Genomic DNA, 18,385 nt, shown 5'->3' with positions numbered 1-18,385 from the left:
GAATGCATTCCTTATTTAATATTAAACAGATATGATTTTATACTCTGGCTTTCAACGGTATATTTATCTTGGCACCTTCCTTAAGTAGCCTCTTTCAAAAGTCTGCAACATCTGAGGCTAAAGCTGGTTTAGAAAAAGGATTTCCTGACACTGAAAAAGTCAGCTATGGAATATTTTAAGTCTCTGGAGGAAGATATCACGTTTAATCTAAGTGTAATTATATCTTTCTACACAGTAGCTGTGTTTTTTTTTTTTTTTCTTCAAAATGCTAAGTCCTGTATTAAGCCTTTACAGTCTATACTAAAGAAAGTTATGCATGCTTGACAAGGACGTACACATGATGAAGAGTGAAAGAACTGGCTTCATCGCTATTTAATTTGTGATGGTTGCCTGGCTGGTTGGTCATAACTTTATTTTTATTGTATTACTTACTGTAGGGCATGGAAGTCCTAGTTAGGTACCAGGTATCCACTGAAGAGTTCATAACATAAGTAATTCTAGCAAGGTTATTATTTATAAAAAAACAACTCAATGGGCTTATTAAGTAATGTTGCATTTTAGATCTAACTGTAATCAGCACGTTCACAATATGACTGTAATGATGCAAAAATTCAGCAGTTTATGATACCGCTGTATTTTGATCTTTTTTTGATATGTTATGCTGTGGTATTGACAACTGAATATCTTTTGTTCTATAGTACCACACATGGCTAACGAATCGAGGCCCTGCCCGTGCGATATCGGAGACAGGTTTGACTATGAGAGTCGTGGCCAGGAAGTACAAGCTGAGCACATCAAGGCGTACATTTGCAAACCACCTGCCAGCACAGACAAAGCTGTGATTGTGATTCATGATATATTTGGATGGCAACTCCCAAACACCAGATACATGGCTGATATGCTTGCGGCTCATGGATACATGTAAGAAATACTACTGTTTTCAAAGTGTCTTTTTAATAAGAAAGTTTGTTGAACCAACTATTTCCTTTTTTTATATAAACCATACAAACACAAATAATTTCATAGGCTTCCCTTACATGATTCTCTAAAGAGTTTCCTGTTTGTTAAAACAGTCTAAGAAGTCTAAAATAATTGAGTAGTCCTACCATAACAACATAGTAGGCAAGCACAGAAGAAGAGAGGGGAAACAGAGAAAAATCTTATACTGCGTCTTTGAGCCCGAAGCAGTCTGCTTCCTCCCTCCTGACGTAGCACCTGTGCAACTTTGCTGTTTTGGTAAAAATTCCAGAGAAGCTGAAAGTCGTTCCATGAATGTAAAGTGTACCAGCTTGTGCCAAAGAAAGAAACAAGTTCTCAAATATATGAAAAGCATATTGGGTATCCTCTTTCCTGTATTACTGGGTTAGCATTCCTTCTAGCCTAAATGTACATACCAAGTAAATTGTAGTTGGTTTTTTTTTTTTTTAAATTTGGTAGGAAACCACTGAGGATTTTCAACTGAAGTTAACAATTTGTCAAACTAAATGAATTTTAACAGGGCAAAATGTATCTGGGAGTTATGCTAAGTCTCCTTATTAGACATAGAAAAATAATGAGGGTTGCTTGTATAGTGCTTTGATGTAGATAAAATTCTATGCATATTCAACAAAATGAATTTGTTGTATAGTACCGACAGACTTCCCTTTAATCCTTTCTCTCTACTATTTCACGGGCATAAAATGTTTTCATTTTTCTTGCAGAGCCATCTGCCCAGATTTTTTTGTGGGACAAGAAGCTTGGAAACTTTCTAATGACTGGGCGACTTTCAATGACTGGCTGAAAACCCGAAATGCCGGCAAAATAGACAAGTACAACCATTGATCCTTGTCCTGCAAGTGGCCATCCTTCTGTTTTAGGAATTTTTGTCTCAGTAAAGATGCAGGATTAGATCCTAAATTATTAATGGGTCAAATACAGCTGGATGTCCACAGATAGAAATTTCACGCAGCTCATGGGTCAAGCTCATGCTTACGTGAGGGGTGCTTTTTGGAGAAAAGTAGAACTTTGAACAAGAATAGAAGTCCCCACTGTTTTCCTGTGCAGAGAGTAGAATTGAGATGCATGACTCAAAAGAAAAGAACCAGCAAAGGCTAGAAAGTGCAGCTCGCTCATTCCACTTCAGTTTGATTCAGTTCCCACAGGTAGGCACAGCTTCCATGGATTTCAGATAGGGTCCAAAGGTAGTCACCAAACACCCTTTAACTAGGACACACGTAGCTTGCTTGCATAATGTTACTGCTGATTTTGAAGCAACAATTTCAAATTGACTTCCACAATTTCATAAAATATTTGTCTCCCTGATGAGAGACAGTTCACTTAGAGCCACGTTTGTGATAATGGGATGCTCTTGACTGGCTGTGTGTCTCCTAAACTTTTATTTGTGTTAGCCTATAAGGCAACTATTGGCATTTGTGAACTTAATTGGACTGCTGTTTATAAAATCACCTTAGGTTCTAGTAACGGTCATCTAGGAAGACTGATTTTTCTCCTTTGTCTTCTCCCCTGGAATTTCTCTTGTATTTTAGAAATGAATAATAGTAAACTAGTGTTGTGGGTTGACCCCAGCCAGCAGCCAAGCACCTATACTGCCACTCACTCACTCCCCCCAAGAGGGATGGGGGAGAGAATAGGAGGAACAAAGCAAGAAAACTCATGGGTTGAGATAAAGGCAGTTTGATAAGTGAAGGAAAGAGAAAAACCGGGAGCGGTGCAAAGACAGTCACTCACCACCTCCCAGAAGCAGACTGATGCCCAGCCAGTCTCTGAGCAGCAGACACCTTGGAGGGCAGGGGAACAGAGCTAGAGCTTTAATTCACTTTCATTTACATGTCTCAGAGAAGTCGATGTCATCCTGAAGTATCTGAGGGAACAATGTGGTGCAAAGAAGATTGGTGTCATTGGGTTTTGCTGGGGTGGAGCAGCAGTACAACATCTGATGCTGAAAAATCCTCATTTAAAGACGGGGGTGTCCCTCTATGGTAAGTCTCAAATATCTATTTTGTTCTGAGCAGGTATGACTGGTGCAGGAACTTATTCTGTAGGAGTATTACTGTAACAAAACTCAGTGCAACATCTTATGGAATGAGGTGATTTTATTATACAAAATCTTTAAGCAATCTGATTTTGCACACTCACATTTTTGCACTTAATCATAACCAGCAAGATCTACGTATTCAAGTGGCATGGCCAGGATTGCTTCCGTGCAACATAGTGTACGAGGGACACCAAATGCCAAGACCTCACTATGGCTCAGGTTCCTCTTGGCTGGCAATGACAAAATGGTTTCTGGGCACATCTTTTATATTTTTTAGGAGCCAGCAGTTACTATGAAGTGGATCTTTGCCACAGTATCTTGCTTACCTCAGTCAGCATCAGTCAGGACAGGTTGCTGCCCACTGTTTGGTTTTTACTGTTTGGAAGATCTGTTTGATGCACAGGTCTGTACTCTATTCCCCTGTTGGGCTAAGATGGAAAGGCACGGTGGTAGTGATACGCTACAACCTTTTTGCTGTCCTTCTGTTAGAGTGCAGGGTCTTCTGCTGACGAGTCGTCTGGGCTGGGGGCTGCACAGGCTGCGGACCTTCTGGTCATGACATGAATAACTTATTCCTCAATGCTGCTGCTGGCAGTGGTCCCTCATTACTAATATGAACCATTTCTTAACTCTCTGTTTTGACCCTTGCACCCTCACACTTCCATTCTTAATGCATTTACACTACCTTTAGTGTTTTTTGTTATAAACCTCTGTACTTCTATAGAACCCAGAGCAGTTTATATTCATTTGAGGTGAAGGTATTTTTCCAGAAAGTTTATGGGCATTATTTGCTGATCAGCTGAGTCAATTCAACAATGCTATTTGCTAATTTTTTACTTTTCTGTTGTAATAATTTCAGTAATGAAAAGAGTGGCGAGGGTGGTAGTTAGTTAGTTTTACTCTTACTTAAATTTAAATATATTTGAATAGTCAAAATTACAGTATCAGTTTGTTAAGAATTTATATCAGTGTAAATATATGTACACTGAAATCCTAACTATGTATCTGGAATGATGAATATTTACAATTATCTGAAAAATGGCCATACCAGGCTAGAGACGAACAACTCTGAAGTATACATTTTTCACAGGACCCTGTCTCTGACAGTGGTCAGAAGCAGATAACCAAAGAAAACCACAAGAATGGGGCAAGTATAACAATTCTTCCCTGACTTTTTTTCAGACAGAGCTGGTCTTTCTACCTTTAATGACATCCCATGTCACAGGAAGTTCTCACAGCAAAAGGGACTTTGAAGTAAAGTGTGTTTGATTTCACTACAAACTGATCAGCTCTAACTGATCAGAATGTCTTTTATTTTGACCGTATAGCTTTGGTAGTGATTTAACCACTTTAAGTGGCATGACTCATTGTATATGCCTCTCCTTCTTCCCTAGGAGTGATCAGGTTCTTTGAGGACAGATCCAGTTTGCTTCATCCCACCTTCTTCATTTTTGCTGAAAAGGATGAGCACATCCCATTGGAGCAGGTGAGTTTCCCACCAGAGAAATTTATCTTTTTAATGCTTTTCATGCTTGTTTTGTAATTTGGTATTTAATTAAGAGAAAGTAGAAAACTAATTTGCACTCTTCTTCCTCTTTCACTAACTCTTACAGTAGTTCTACACAAATTTATGTTGTTTATCCCCAAATCAAAAAGCTTTACAGTGACAGTATAAAATGTTTTCTATTTCTGTTGCAAAATATGGATGAATTATATATGAAAGTTCCCAGGAGGAAAAGGGCAAGAATCCAAAGGAAGACTTTTGTCAAGTTTAAGATAGGAGACCCTCTTTAATCATACTCATGGTGCATAAAATCAGCAGCAAGTCCCCACCTGTACTGGTAGAATCACTAGTTGCAGGAGAATTAAAAAATCCTGTGACTATCCTTTTCCTTCCCCCCACTGTCCTGCAGAGCTTCTCCTTTCTCGTACTCTGTCAACAGCCTTCCTGGGGAGCCTGGGTGGAGAATGGCTGGACAAAGACGATTATCTACCAAGGGGATCAAAGAGGAAGACACACTTTTTCACTGAGTGGTGTTGGCTTAAATTTTCCTGCCAAAAATGCCAGTAGCTTTGAACTGCCCATTTTGTATCTGTGCCTCTCCTGCCTCGATTTCAAATTAATTTAAAATCTTGCCCCATTTTTTTTTGGTGAGGTCTATCAGCATTAACTTGTACAGAGATCACTACATGCTAACCTTCTCATGACATGGAGCAATAGGTGTTTTTACCTTTACAGGTATTATTACTGTAACCCATATACTTTTTTGCAGTTTTATACAGTCACATGTTGTTATTTTACTGGAGGAAAAAGCCTAGTTAAATAAAGAAAGTGTAGTAACAGAAATGCACTTGGGTATAAAATTAGTAGAAGAGAAAATGATGGCAAGGATGAGCTCTGTCTGTCTCCCAGAAAAGTAAAAAACCAGGACAATTTGAGGACTGTAAATACATAACCTGTTAAATCCGTACTCAGCCAACATGGAACATTCTGTGTTACAGGTCACTCTACTGGAGCAGAAGCTTAAACAAAACTGTAAAGTTGATTATGAAGTTAAAATTTACCCTGGACAGACGCATGGGTTTGTACATCGCAAAAGAGAAGATATCAATCCTCAAGATAAACCTTATATTGAGGAAGGAAGAAAGGATATGATCAACTGGCTGAATAAATACCTTTAGCATAAACAAATGCCCATAAAATAAATCAATTGTTGTAGGAAATCAGAAAATAATACAGACTATATTGATTAAAATGTTCTTAAAACCACCAAAATATTTTGTAGAACTCTTTTGCAATAACACTACTTGTTTGGACTTATTTTCTAAGTAGATGCTTAGAAATGGCTTTTCAAATGTTGGAAGCTATAAATGTAAAAAAGATTTAAAAAATTGATCTTGTGTATCTTAAAATTATTAGAATCTCATGTGGGATATTTTATAGAATCTGAAAATTTCACTTTTTTGTATTAATGTCAATATGATAAAACATAATTGAAACTCTGCCCATGCTTGAGAAATGCTCTCCTAAAAGCCACTTTTAGAGTTGCTGAGCTGTGAGATTTTTCAGCTCCAAGATTTTCAGCTTTGAGGTAAATATAGTTCTGGTTTGGAAGGCTGGGATGTTTTCTTGGAAACAATATCCTATTCAGAATTCATAAAAACAGATCTAGAAAGAGGGAAGGGGAAGGACAATGGGAAGAAATGTATGCAGACAGAAAGGGGGCTGCAAAAAGTTGGGAACCGTGATTGAAGTGAGGAGACTAGAGGAACATGCAGGACCAGAGAAGGATGTGAGCAAGTGGGAAGAGGGTAGGACACAAAGAGACTGTGAAGAGCAGGAAAACTCAGAAGAGAAAGAAGAACAAAGTAGGAACAGGAGACTGCCATCAGACATACACAGAGCATAGGAACAAATATGAGTGACGACTTCCAATCCCTCTTCTCCTTCCATTCCCAGACTGGTCTGGTAGGGGGAGACCTCAGGAGGGCAGGAGTTTCTTGGTGGCTTGCCACCTTGTTATTTCCTTTAGCATCTTATTTTCCACTCCATGTCTATCAACTGATTTCTGGATAAAGTTTTCATATCTTTCAGGCATTACCGGTAGCCTAAAAGTGCTACCAGTGCCTTCGTTTCTTCCATGGAAAGGCTGGCGTCTGTGTTTGTCCTCCTCCCTTCCCCGGGGACATCGCACATCTGCCTGTGCCTTCAGAGACATCAGGGCTCACAGAGCTGCTTAAACTCCCCGAGGTGAATTTCAAACCTGCCCGCATCTAGTTATCCTGTTTTAATTTTTCTTCCCCCTCCATACACCTGTACTCCTGTTTCCACTATAAAATTAATTTCATTCAGAATATGGTTAAATTTAACTTTTGTGACGATTGAACCAAACGGCTCTGGACTCTTCAGTCTTTACCAGACTTTCTGGTATTAGTTCTCCTTCCTGATAATAGCCAGCACTTTCCTTGTGCCTTCTCTCACTTTTGATGCATTTACAAATACTTTTATTACTAGTTCTGTGTTGCTTGATAGCAGTAAGCTACGCTGCTGCCTTAGCCTTTCTATGGGGTGTGTTGTTCCTTTACTCTTGTCCTCAGACGCATGCCTGTGTTTCCCCCTTCGTAAGCCTCCCGTTTGATTCTGAAACACTTGTGGACATCTGGATGCAGCTGCAATGGCCTCTTGCTATGCTGTCTGCCGTTCCTCCACATCAGGATTGTCTGACATTTAATAACATGTCTTTCATGAAACACTGGCGTCCTCCACTCCTTTCTCCGTCACGATATTTTCACCAGAAGCCCCAGCACCAGCTGAGCTTCTGATGCTGCTCTTTCCTTTTTTTTCAGGAAAGTGCATCGCATCATTCCACAATCAGCTTGATGCAAATCCTGCCACCTCTCATGGTCTCAGGCAGTTGCCCTACCCTCTGCCCCTCATTCAGGGTTGAATCTAAACCACCCTGGATGACAGCATTACCTCCTCACCTCCACAAATCCTTCCAGTATCGTCAGGTTTCTCTCTGCTGTGATTTAGCTGGGTATCAGGATGGGTAAGGCACAGCATATCCCTGCTGACTAGGGGAACATCACTGTGTTTCAGCTCCTCTCAGTGTAATTCACAGTAATCCTGTGGTGGGGTTTTGCCTGCATCTGTGATGCTGAGGGAATAGATGTGGCTAAAACATCGTACTGAACACAACCCAGTTTCCCCTCAGTGAAATACATGTGTGTCGCGGTTTAACCCAAGCCAGCAACCGAGCACTGCGCAGCCGCTCACTCGCTCCCTCCCCACCCGGTGGGGTGGGGGAGAGAATTGGAAGGAAAATGGTAAAACTCGTGGGTTAAGATAAGAACAGTTTAATAGAACATAAAGGAAGAAAATAATAATGATATTAAGAACAATAATAAAATGACAATAATAATAATAAAAGGATTGGAATATACAAAACAAGTGATGCACAATGCAATTGCTCACCACCTGCTGACTGATGCCCAGTTAGTTCCCGAGCAGCAATTCCCCCACTCTGGCAAACTCCCCCCAGTTTATATACTGGGCATGACGTCCCATGGTATGGAATACCCCTCTGGCCAGTTGGGGTCAGCTGCCCTGGCTGTGTCCCCTCCCAGCTCCTTGTGCCCCTCCAGCCTTCTCGCTGGCTGGGCATGAGAAGCTGAAAAACCCTTGAAGTGGTCTAAACACTACTTGGCAACAACTGAAAACATCAGTGTGTTATCAACATTCTTCTCATACTGAACCCAAAACATAACACTGTACCAGCTACTAGAATGAAAACTAAGTCTATCCCAGCCAAAACCAGGACAACACGAGCCCAGGGAGCCCTCAGCTTTCACAGAATATTGCCCTTCAAGGTGCAGCCCTTCAGTTGTCTCCCTTGCCCCACAATATTTTTCTTCTTGCAGCCGCCTCCGCCAGCCGTGCCTGGCAGCTCTCTCATGCAGCCGCCTTCCCTCTGGCTCCCTCCTCGCCAGGGACATGTGTCAGGCCAGCCCTAAGCGGTCTGTGACGGGGCTGCAGCCGCACGTGTGTCTTCCTTTGAACTCCGCCGTGCCTCTGCTTCGGAGTCTCCAGCCAGGTGAGTCCCACCGCAGGTCCCGCATCCCCATCAGCTCTCCAGCCATCCCTCCATCTCGAACCCCTTCTTCACGTCACTCCTGCCGCTTCCTCCTGCGACGCACCGTGTAACTCCTGAGAGAAAACCGTTTTCCCTGCACCACGCTGAGGTGATGCTAAAGAAACTCTCTTGTCTTTCAAAAAGATTTCATGCAGACGTCTGACATAAGAGTGCAAAAGCTTCCCCTGCTCCGTGGCTCGGTCAAGTGCTCTTCTCTGGTTTGGGCACTCCAGATCGTGTTCCCGTCTCCTTGCTGTTTGATTTCAGGAGAGATGAGCCTGTTCTTAGTGGGTCCTGATTAAAAATTGGACAACGCACAAACCTTCCCAGAAGAAAGCAACGTGGGTAAGTGGTTCAGATAGTCTGTAAAGTGTGAATTCAATTCCCAGCTATGGATTCATGCCCAATTTATCAGGGTTGCTATGAGAACAGACAGAGATGATGAAATTCAACTCCCTACAACTATTGTCTCACATGGATTTTAAATAAAAGAGCCTTGGTTTCTCGGAAGGTAATATCTTGGCTGGCAAACCGTTCCAGCTTGTTTTTTTATGTGAATGAACAGATGTCTCAGGGAATTGGGCTAAGCTCTGCCAAATTTCTCCTGAGACAGGGGAAGACTGTGAAACTGAGGAGTATTTTGTCAAAAGTCATTGTCCTTGGAGAATTCAGAGTGGCTTGCTGTAGGACAGGTATTGCATTTCATTACGTATTTGTTTTTGTAGCAATATGGCATCTGAGATGGAAAACTTAGAATTTTGCCAGTGTTAACATTTACTTTGCTAAAAAACACACACACATTCTCAAAACTTCCACTCGAGAATTTCCTTTGTGTCTAGAGAGCACTGACATATAAGCGTATGGGTTAGACATTACAAACTCAGGTTTGTAGCGTTCGGTTCTACCGAACCTAGCAGCCTTGATATAAGGTAGATCAGCTGCAAAAAAACACTGGCGTAGACACAGTAGACATATGTAAGACCTGATCAGGGGACCTCACGCAGATGCTTTTGCTCCCCTGGGCATTGTGCTGTCTTGTCAGTTCCTTCCTATTAATTTTAGAGCCCTTTGATCAGTTCAAAATGAATTTAATGAAACAGTGAAGTCCTCAGTGCTATTTAGTTCTACATTTCTAGAAAATCTGGACAGCACAGGGGAGACAGACTCCCTGACTGAACAAAATAGCGTGGTGTGGATTCATCGGTTCTTTGTATTATTTAGGTTGCTGGCTGGCCAGTCAGCACACAGAAAGCCTGAACCGCTTGTGTAGGGTTTGTACGAGGATACCGGAGGGAAGTGGACTAAGGAAAAGTGGGGGGCAACGCAGGGGAGTAGGAGGGCAGGGGGAATGGGCTGAGGGTGACCCTGGGGGGATGGGGGACTGAGACCCTATGGGGGCAATCACACGGTACGTGGACGAAATGGAAGGGGGAACCCAGAAGAGCCCTAATGTCAGCTTTTGTAGACTGAGGGGGATTTTGGTCACTGAGAAAGTGTTACACTTGAGGAAGGCTCATGGGCTGCATGCGAGGAATCCTTGATCCCTGAGTGAAGAAAGTTGTATGGACTAAAGCGAAAGAGGTCTCCCGGAGGAAAACCTCAGGCACTGGAGATAGCTAGGGCAACAGAACATGCTGGAGAGCCGAGTCCTGAAGAACAAGGGCACATGTGACATAACGAATAGGCGGCAATGGTGACGAGTTCCCACCCGGCGCGGCAGGAGCGTCTCCTCTGTGATGATCCCACTGTCCCAGGTGCCCTTGTATAACAGGTACGAGGCTCTGCAGGTGGGACCCAATGGTAGCGAGGACCATGGTTCATCTAGCACGGAGGTGTCGCCGAGGTTAAGTCAGTCTATGCTCTGCATCAAAACTGCTTCCATAAAGAAAAAAAGATGGGTCACTGTCACAGGAGACTCCCTTCTGAAGGGAACAGAAGGCCCAGTATGCAGACCGGACCCACTGCTTAGAGAAGTCTGCTGCCTCCCTGGGGCCCGGGTTAAAGATGTGAAGAGAAAGCTTCCTACCCTGGTGTGGTCCTCGGATTATTATCTATTATCGATTTTTCAAGTAGGCAACAATGAAGTTGCAACAAGAAGTCCGAGGGCAATCAAGAGACACTTCAGGGCCTTGGCATGACTGGTTAAGGGCTCAGGAGCACAAACAGTGTTCTCCTCTGTCCTTCCAGTTGCAGGGAATGATGAGGGAAGAAACAGGAAAAGTCAGCAGATCAATACCTGGCTGTGAGCCTGATGTCACTGGCAGAATTTTGGGTTTTTCAATCATGGTTCATTCTACGTGATACCCAGCTTGCTGGCAACAGATGGGGTACACCTGTCCCAAAGGGGGAAAAGGATCTTTGCCCAGGAGTTAGCAGGGCTCATTGAAAGAGCTTTAAACTAGATGTGAAGGGGGAAAGGGATAAAACCAGGCTCACTAGGGATAAGCCTGGGGCAGCACGCCAATGTTTGAGGGATGGTGTGGTAGTGAGGTCCTTCAGTTTTCCGTCTCAGTGGAGGTAGGGGATGGAGATCCATGCAGCAGCAAAGATGCAAGGGTTATTGCTGTGTTAGAAACCATGGAAATGCCTGAGAATGGTTACGTAGGAATTAGGGCTTCTCCCCCAAAAAAGGTGGTGGGATCAATAGCCCAACAGAAATGCATCTACACCAATGCACGCAGTGTGGGCAACAAACAGGAGGATCTGGAAGCCATTGTGGAGCAGGAAAACTATGACATAGTTGCCATCATGGAAGACTCGCACAACTGGAGTGCTGCAATGGATGGCTATAAACTCTTCAGAAGGAGCAGGCAAGGAAGGAGAGGCGGTGCGGTAGCCCTGTATGTTAGGGGATGTTTTGATTGTCTAGAGCTTAATGATGAAATAGTGTGGCCAGCAGGAGCAGGGCAGTGATCGTCCCCCTGTACTTGGCACTGGTGAGGTGACACCTCGAGTACCAGTTTTGGGCCCCTCGCTACAGGAAAGACATGGAGGGGCTGGACCGTGTCTGGACAAAAGCAACAGAGCTGGTGAAGGGTCTGGAGCACAAGTCTTATGAGGAGCGGCTGAGGGAACTGGGGTTGTTTAGTCTGGAGAAAAGGAGGCTGAGGGGAGACCTGATCGCTCTCTGCAACTACCTGAGAGGAGGGTGTAGTGAGGTGGGGGTTGGTCTCTTCTGTCAAGTAACTAGTGATAGGACGAGAGGAAATGGCCTCAAGTTGCACCAAGGGAGGTTTAGGTTGGATATTAGGAAAAATTTCTTCACCGAAAGGGTTGTCAGGCACTGGAACAGGCTGCCCAGGGATGTGGTGGAGTCACCATCCCTGGAGGTGTTTAAAAGTCATGTAAATGTGGCACTTCGGGACATGGTTTAGTGGTGGATTTGGCAGTGTTAGGTTAACGGTTGGACTCAATCTTAAAGGTCTTTTCCAACCTAAATGATTCCATGATTCTGCGATATCCTGTCCACTGCTGATAATCTCCTCTTCACAAGAAGATTGAGGTCCTTTATATAAAGAAAACACTAAACCACAGCTTGAATCTGAGCCACTGGATCCTCTGCCTCCTTGGAAGTTGAATTCCAGGTTCTGACTTCTGCACAAGTATTTTGGTAGCATCTTGTATCTTTAATCAGTTTAATGTTACACAGACTTAACTTCTAGTTCTTCATTTGTTTACTTTTTTACACACTGAGTGGGAGCTCTTTTATGTGTTCTCAGTTTAATCTTTATGGCAACAATTATTAATCAACAAGATGACTCTTCGACTCTGCTCCATTTTCTGCATTCCTCTCTGTCAAGTTAGCATTTATTGTTGGTTTTTTTTTACTACTGTGGTGTCTAAGCTAGATAGTGGCTGTTTTATCTTATTTTTTCTTAGCTTTTTTTAATCCTAAACTCCAAACAGGAAGGGGCTTTCAATGTACAGGCCATAGTCAGCAAGGACAAAGAAGTCTCCCACCACCCGCCCATGCACACATGCACGCATACATAGCAGTGCTGATATTCCCATAAACTAATGTGCACACAGTCAGTATAAAAAAAAATCTAATATATTCCAGCCTGCAGGCAGGATGGCATCTATGTTTTGTGGTAGATTATAAAAGACTGTGCACTTGCTTTAAAAAAACATCCCTCTGCACAATGCCACCTGTACTAGTGTGAGGAGCAGTTCTCCTTCCTCAGCTGCAATCTCTGGCCCCGAGGAAATCTGCTGCAAGGTCTTGGAGGGCTTTTTTGTCTCTGCCTTCTTCAGAGCAGGCCCTACGGAAGAAGCTGAATGATTGCTGTGCTGGATTAGTGTGGCTTCAGGGCTAGAGGACTGACCAGAAGCTGAACTTGATGGAACTTGGGGAATTGATGGAAGACATGGTAGAGGTGACTACACCCATAGATTTAGCTCCAGCCCATCTGAGGGCCTTGTTGTAACTCATTTTGGCCACATCCACAGGCATACTAACCTTGTTATTTAGGGCTGTAGTTGCCTATCTAGCATAGGTTTTAATCAAAGTGGACTTTGTGCCTTTAACTTCAATGTGTTTCACTGCAGGCAACGAGCGGTAGCTTAGCCTCTAGAAAGGAGGTAGTGAGGGGACCATTTTTCAGGTAGGTAGTTTTGTCACAGGGACACAAAACAATCCAGCTTCATTTCATTTAAGAAAAAATGAAGGTAGACCCACAAAGAGGACTTTGTTGCAAAGCTCCCATAGGAAGAGCGATGGGAGTTTGGTGCCTACCTCTCCTTTATGCCTTCAGAAACCTCCCTCAGCACATTTTATTTATTTGCAGGTTTCTCATCTTTGGCACTGAAGTATATCAAAATCCAGCAAATAACAGAACACTCAATTTCAGAAAGCAGGGCATGGAATGGGCCAATAAAGCTCCAAAACAAAGTTCCCCTTTCAGGCTGTGGAGCAGATGGCGGCACCTGTGGCAATACATTTCCTTCCCTTCCCGCCACTGTTATATTAAGAGCTGGTGAGGAAATTTTGCATCTGGGCTGGTAGTTTGCCATGAACTTCAGCAAAGCTATGATAATGTTATTTGTTAAGGGGATTGCAAATTATTCCAACTGCACTATTAAACGGTTCTTTATTTTTTCTTCCATGTGTTGAGCTTACAGATTGTTGAAGATTTCTTTAAGGTTCTTTCTTTTTTTCCAGAATCCTTAGAAAATTAAGAAAGTTGCCAAGATACCTCTGATGGGTGGCTAACCAGAAGTAAAAACCCCATGTCCTTCAGTAAAGACATTTTTGCTTCCTCTGACTCCTTTGAGCAAAAAGCTGAAGGTAAGTTTTAGGCACTGGTGTTTGCAAGGAGAAAGAGATGCATCACATCATTAAAATCACTCTAAGGCAGAAAAATGGAAGTAACAATGCCCTGCAGCAATGTTATTTCTTGCTGCTCATTTCCAGCGCACGCTTTGCTGATGTCGCTTTGCTCTGTAACACCAAGGCAGAGGGCAACGCTGTTGTGTTTGGCTTTGTCAAGGCTGTTGCAAGCAGCCAAGAACTTGTTCTACTCACAGCCTGAGCCAGGCTAAAGCTGCGTAGCCTTGTCAGCAGGGTGCTTTGCTTAAACAATCTTAGCAGGTTATGTCAGCTTGAAATCATTATTCATAGCCAAAAGGCTTCCAAGTGGGACTTGGCTTGTACTGCAGTGGCTGGCAACACGGCTAGATTGCACATAATCCTGTCTTTTTTGCCTCTGCAAAACAGTGCTGAGGCCCAGCCCTAATTATCTGTTTGTATAACATCTCACTCTCACACTTCTCTCACTTTTTGCAGACTAAATGTCTGCAAGCAGCTACCCGTGGCAAGTGACTACAGGCAGAGCAGCAGAGACAACAGAATAGAAAGGGATGACACAGCTTTAGGGTCTTTCCAGTAGGGCAGGGAAGAAGGAGGCAGAGTCTTTGATGAAACTGGAACAGGCAAAGAGTGAAGAGTTACCAGGTGGGATGAAGTGGGATCACGCGGCTGGCAGTGAAAGGGAAAGGTGTGGGAGATGGGCACTGAAGACAGCAGAGTGGTGCTGGTTGCTGAAAATCAGAGTTGTAGGAGAAGTAGAGCATTCAAGGACCTCATCAAGAAGGAAAAGAGACACTGTGAACAAGAGAAGAGAGACCTGGGGTTGACCCTTGAAGACCACCTTCACTAGTCCACATACATCTTACCTGTGCAAACTTTTTTTTTGCTTGCCAAGGATCTGTTGAATAAGTCTTGTCTGTCTGTGAGGACAGAGAGGTGAAGAAACAAATAGGGAAGTGAAAGGTGTAGGAGGGAGATGGTAAGGCAGGACATGCAGAGTGGGGTGTCTGGGTGGGGAAAGCCCCTGGCAGGGATGGTGGTTCCTGAAAGTCACAAGTATCCCATGCATCCCCTCCACCTCCCTGACTTAATGAACCAAGAATCAGCCCTGCCTGACCACTAGATAACAGCAGAGGTACCTTGGTGTTGCGAAAGGGAGCAGTTTGGGCCACTTAAAGAATCACTTCCAATGGAGAGGAGCCAAAAGCCAGCAGTACTAAGCAGAGGTAGAGCCCCTCTGTGGAGAGAGATAAAGGGAGATCTGCTTCAAAGGAGAGGCAAGACAGGGGACGTTTCTATTTCCAGGTGCCCTAGAGATTTGAGGAGATAAACACTCGTCGCTGTCACTAAGCCTTTCTCCATCACACTGCGAGCAGTGGCACTGTAAGGGACAGGTGGCCTTGTGTTGCTTCATGGCTGTTGCTGGGGGATTTGTAGATCTTGTGCCAAAGTGCAAAGTTAAATTCATAGGAATTGCTGAACCCAGGATAATGGCAGGAAGTAGACAGCGAAGTTGGTGGAGTGGTGGAAATTAATCCTCAGTAAGACAAAAGAATCTTGGGGAAAAATGGGCATCTGGGATTTTTCTGGGATCTCACCCACCCCCTTTCCTTGCTGAGCCCTAATTTCACTGCCTCCCCAAATGTACTTATTCTTCTGGGCTGATGCCAAGTGGTATATGCGAGGGGGATTGAAGAGGAGCATGTCAGGGCGTTTCGGCAGAAAGACGAGGAGCTGGAAAGCAATTCAAAGGAGAAGGAAATAAACAGGAATGAATAAAGTGGAACAACTTTCAAATATTAATTACTTCTCCTCCCCAGGCAAATTGGGGAATGGTGGGTCTGAAGGAAGGAAAAGAGCTGGAAGAGAAAGGAAAAGAAAGATATCTCTACTGTTTCATGCTATACCAGTAGAAGGGAGGTGGGGAGGGCTCAGCAAAGACCACTGCAGGCTGATGGGGTGGAGAAGGGACCATCCCAAGTCTTATCGTTTTCCAGCTGGCTCAGATTGCTGGTGTTTGCTATTCCCATGATATCTTTGATTGCGTCTGTCTGATGTACTAATGATGAGATCCTCCATTCACCACTCAAGGGTGAGATTAGGCCTCAAATCACCATTCCAGCTTGTCACTCACCAAGGAATTAAAATCTTCTTTGGATGTGGAATTTACTGACCCCGTGGGAGAGCCTAAGACTAAGGAAATGATGCTTTAAACATGAGATCACTGAAAGAAAATAATGCATTAGCTGGAGAGCTTTCAGCTTTCCAAGCTGTGGCTGACAGCCACTGGGCAGCATTACACAGAGGCACCTAATTCACGCTCCAGCCAGATCATCACAAATACCCTAGCCATTTCCTCCTCTGAAAGAACAGTGGAGTATAATGCGCGGACCCCAAGAGATGGATAGTTTTTAAAGAGTCTATATGGCCAATATGGAAGAGGCTTTGATCTGCATCTTTCCTAATGGAGGAAAATATCTACTTAATGTCCTGGTTTTGTCACTGACAGCTGACCATGTTCACAAGGCTGGGTCAGTGGTTGTGGAGAAAAGCACTTTGAATTTCATCTGAGCAAAAGACTGATGCTGATAGCGATGACTTAAGTGAACTTATACAGATGCGCCCACATGGGAACGCCACCTTCCTCTAGGGCAAGTCTGAGATCTCTGCTAGCTCAGCCGTGCTGCGAGGTTTTTCAGCAGAAGCGAGCTGGTACTGAAGACGACAGCCTGAGCGTTTCAGGACACAGTAAGATGGACGTGTTTATCCTGGACGTATCCTTTCTGCCTGGTTCTGTCATTCAGAACTGAGGATTAGAAGAGAAGAGCTTCTCCACAAAGTGTGGGAACGTTTTACCATGTGTGTGAGGTTGCTGAGAACTGATAGAACCACCTGCTGTGACAGGGTATGAAGGTGAGGTAGATCAGGGTTAGCCTGCGGGATCAGTTCCTTTCATCTCTAGAACAATCCCTGCTAATGTCGCCGCACCAGCAGCTCCCTCCGAATCTCTGATGAGGGAGGACTCTGAACCTCCCGCGGGTGAAGGCTGTTTTCACGTGGTCACAGAGGGTGATGAAATCTCCTCTCTGGAAGACTCAAACTGTATCTGAGCTCCTCTAGGGATGGAGCACAGCTGGGCATCCTACAGCTTGTGTCATGCCTGCAGATCATCACTCAGAGGGCAGTTCCCTGGGGGGGCTACACAGACTGAAAAGTCTCCAGAGACCACAGCAGTAGACAGGTCCTAGAGCTCCTACAGGGCAGGATAGCATGAAGGTGAACCCAGGCTAGCAGGGATCAGGGTCTGCCTCAAGGCAGCCACAACTGTCCTGCTTCCTTTTTCTGTGGGGAAGAGTTGTGGTAGCAGGGATGTTGAAGTTGAAATCCCTACCCCCACCATGCGTGTCCATCCAATAACATCTCATCAAGTTAAGGAGATTTTTCTGCCTCTTTTGATTCTGCCTGCATATTTGCATGTCTGCCTGCTATTCATTCTTGCCCCAGGTCCTCAGTCGTCCGTGTATCTAGGTATTCACTTAGTGTCATCTCATACCAGAGATGGATCTCTGGACCACAGTGGCAAGGAAGGCTGAAGCTCAGACTCTGGAAGGTCTCCAGTTCAGAAGAATGAAGGCTTGAAGGTCTTAGATGTAACAGATCACTTCTGTGGAACTGAATTTCAAAGCAGCTAGATGAATCTATACAATTAATGCACTTTTCCTTAGTTTAATATCACCTCCTAGCGTCACTTGGGTCCAGTTTCCATGTATTGTATCTTTCCAGACCAGTCTTGATTTCTTGCCTCTGCCCCTCAGTAGATGCAGCAACCACCACGCTGGCAGCCATGCTTCTGGGAAAGAGACAAGAGAATTCAGCTCGAGAGGTGGATTTGCCAGGACATCAGACTTCAAATGTTTCTCCCAGGGAGTTCAGGAAGCTTTAAAGCTCCTTTCTTTTATGTCTGCCTGGGAGAGAAGCCTTGGGATACACTTACTTCTTCCACCTTCCAGCAGAGGAGTGCCTTGTTTGGTGGGGAGATTTCCACTCCTGATGCCACATTTGCAGTAGATTGGTCAGAGGAGACAGCTTAGTTTGAAGTAAGACCAGACAAATACTTTGAATGTTAATAAGTCACTAGGACTGCATGACATTTGCCTGAAAGTCCTGAAGGAATTCAAATGTGGAACTGCGAACTGCTGGCCAAGCTGTATAATCTGTCATTAACGTCTCTGTGCCAGAACACCGGGGGATTGGAAGTGTGACCCCCCCACTATAAAAAATGACTGGTGAGTCTGACTTCCATCTGTGGTAAGAGATTGGTGTCTATCATAAAGAGTAAGATGGATGAATATGTGAATAACAGTCTGTTAAGAAAGAGTCGGTGTGGCTTCTGTAAAGGGAAATCCTGCG

General features: G+C 44.0%; 1 protein-coding gene across 1 annotated transcript; it reads left to right on the top strand.

Annotated features, from left to right (window-relative positions):
- The first annotated feature begins 706 nt into the window (after positions 1-706).
- LOC104834259 (carboxymethylenebutenolidase homolog) lies at positions 707-5,760 on the top strand. The gene is made up of 5 exons (XM_010571436.1): positions 707-921; positions 1,701-1,808; positions 2,836-2,978; positions 4,429-4,520; positions 5,537-5,760. Exons 1-5 carry the CDS (start codon positions 707-709, stop codon positions 5,714-5,716), a joined length of 738 nt encoding a protein of 245 aa, XP_010569738.1. The 3' UTR covers positions 5,717-5,760.
- The last annotated feature ends 12,625 nt before the right edge of the window (positions 5,761-18,385 follow it).

This window comes from Haliaeetus leucocephalus, unplaced genomic scaffold (assembly GCF_000737465.1).
Source record: "Haliaeetus leucocephalus isolate CR32 unplaced genomic scaffold, Haliaeetus_leucocephalus-4.0 Scaffold328, whole genome shotgun sequence".
Classification (NCBI taxonomy): Eukaryota; Metazoa; Chordata; class Aves; order Accipitriformes; family Accipitridae; genus Haliaeetus; species Haliaeetus leucocephalus.
Note: the sequence above shows the minus strand (reverse complement) of the source record. Positions and strands in the feature narration are given on the sequence as shown.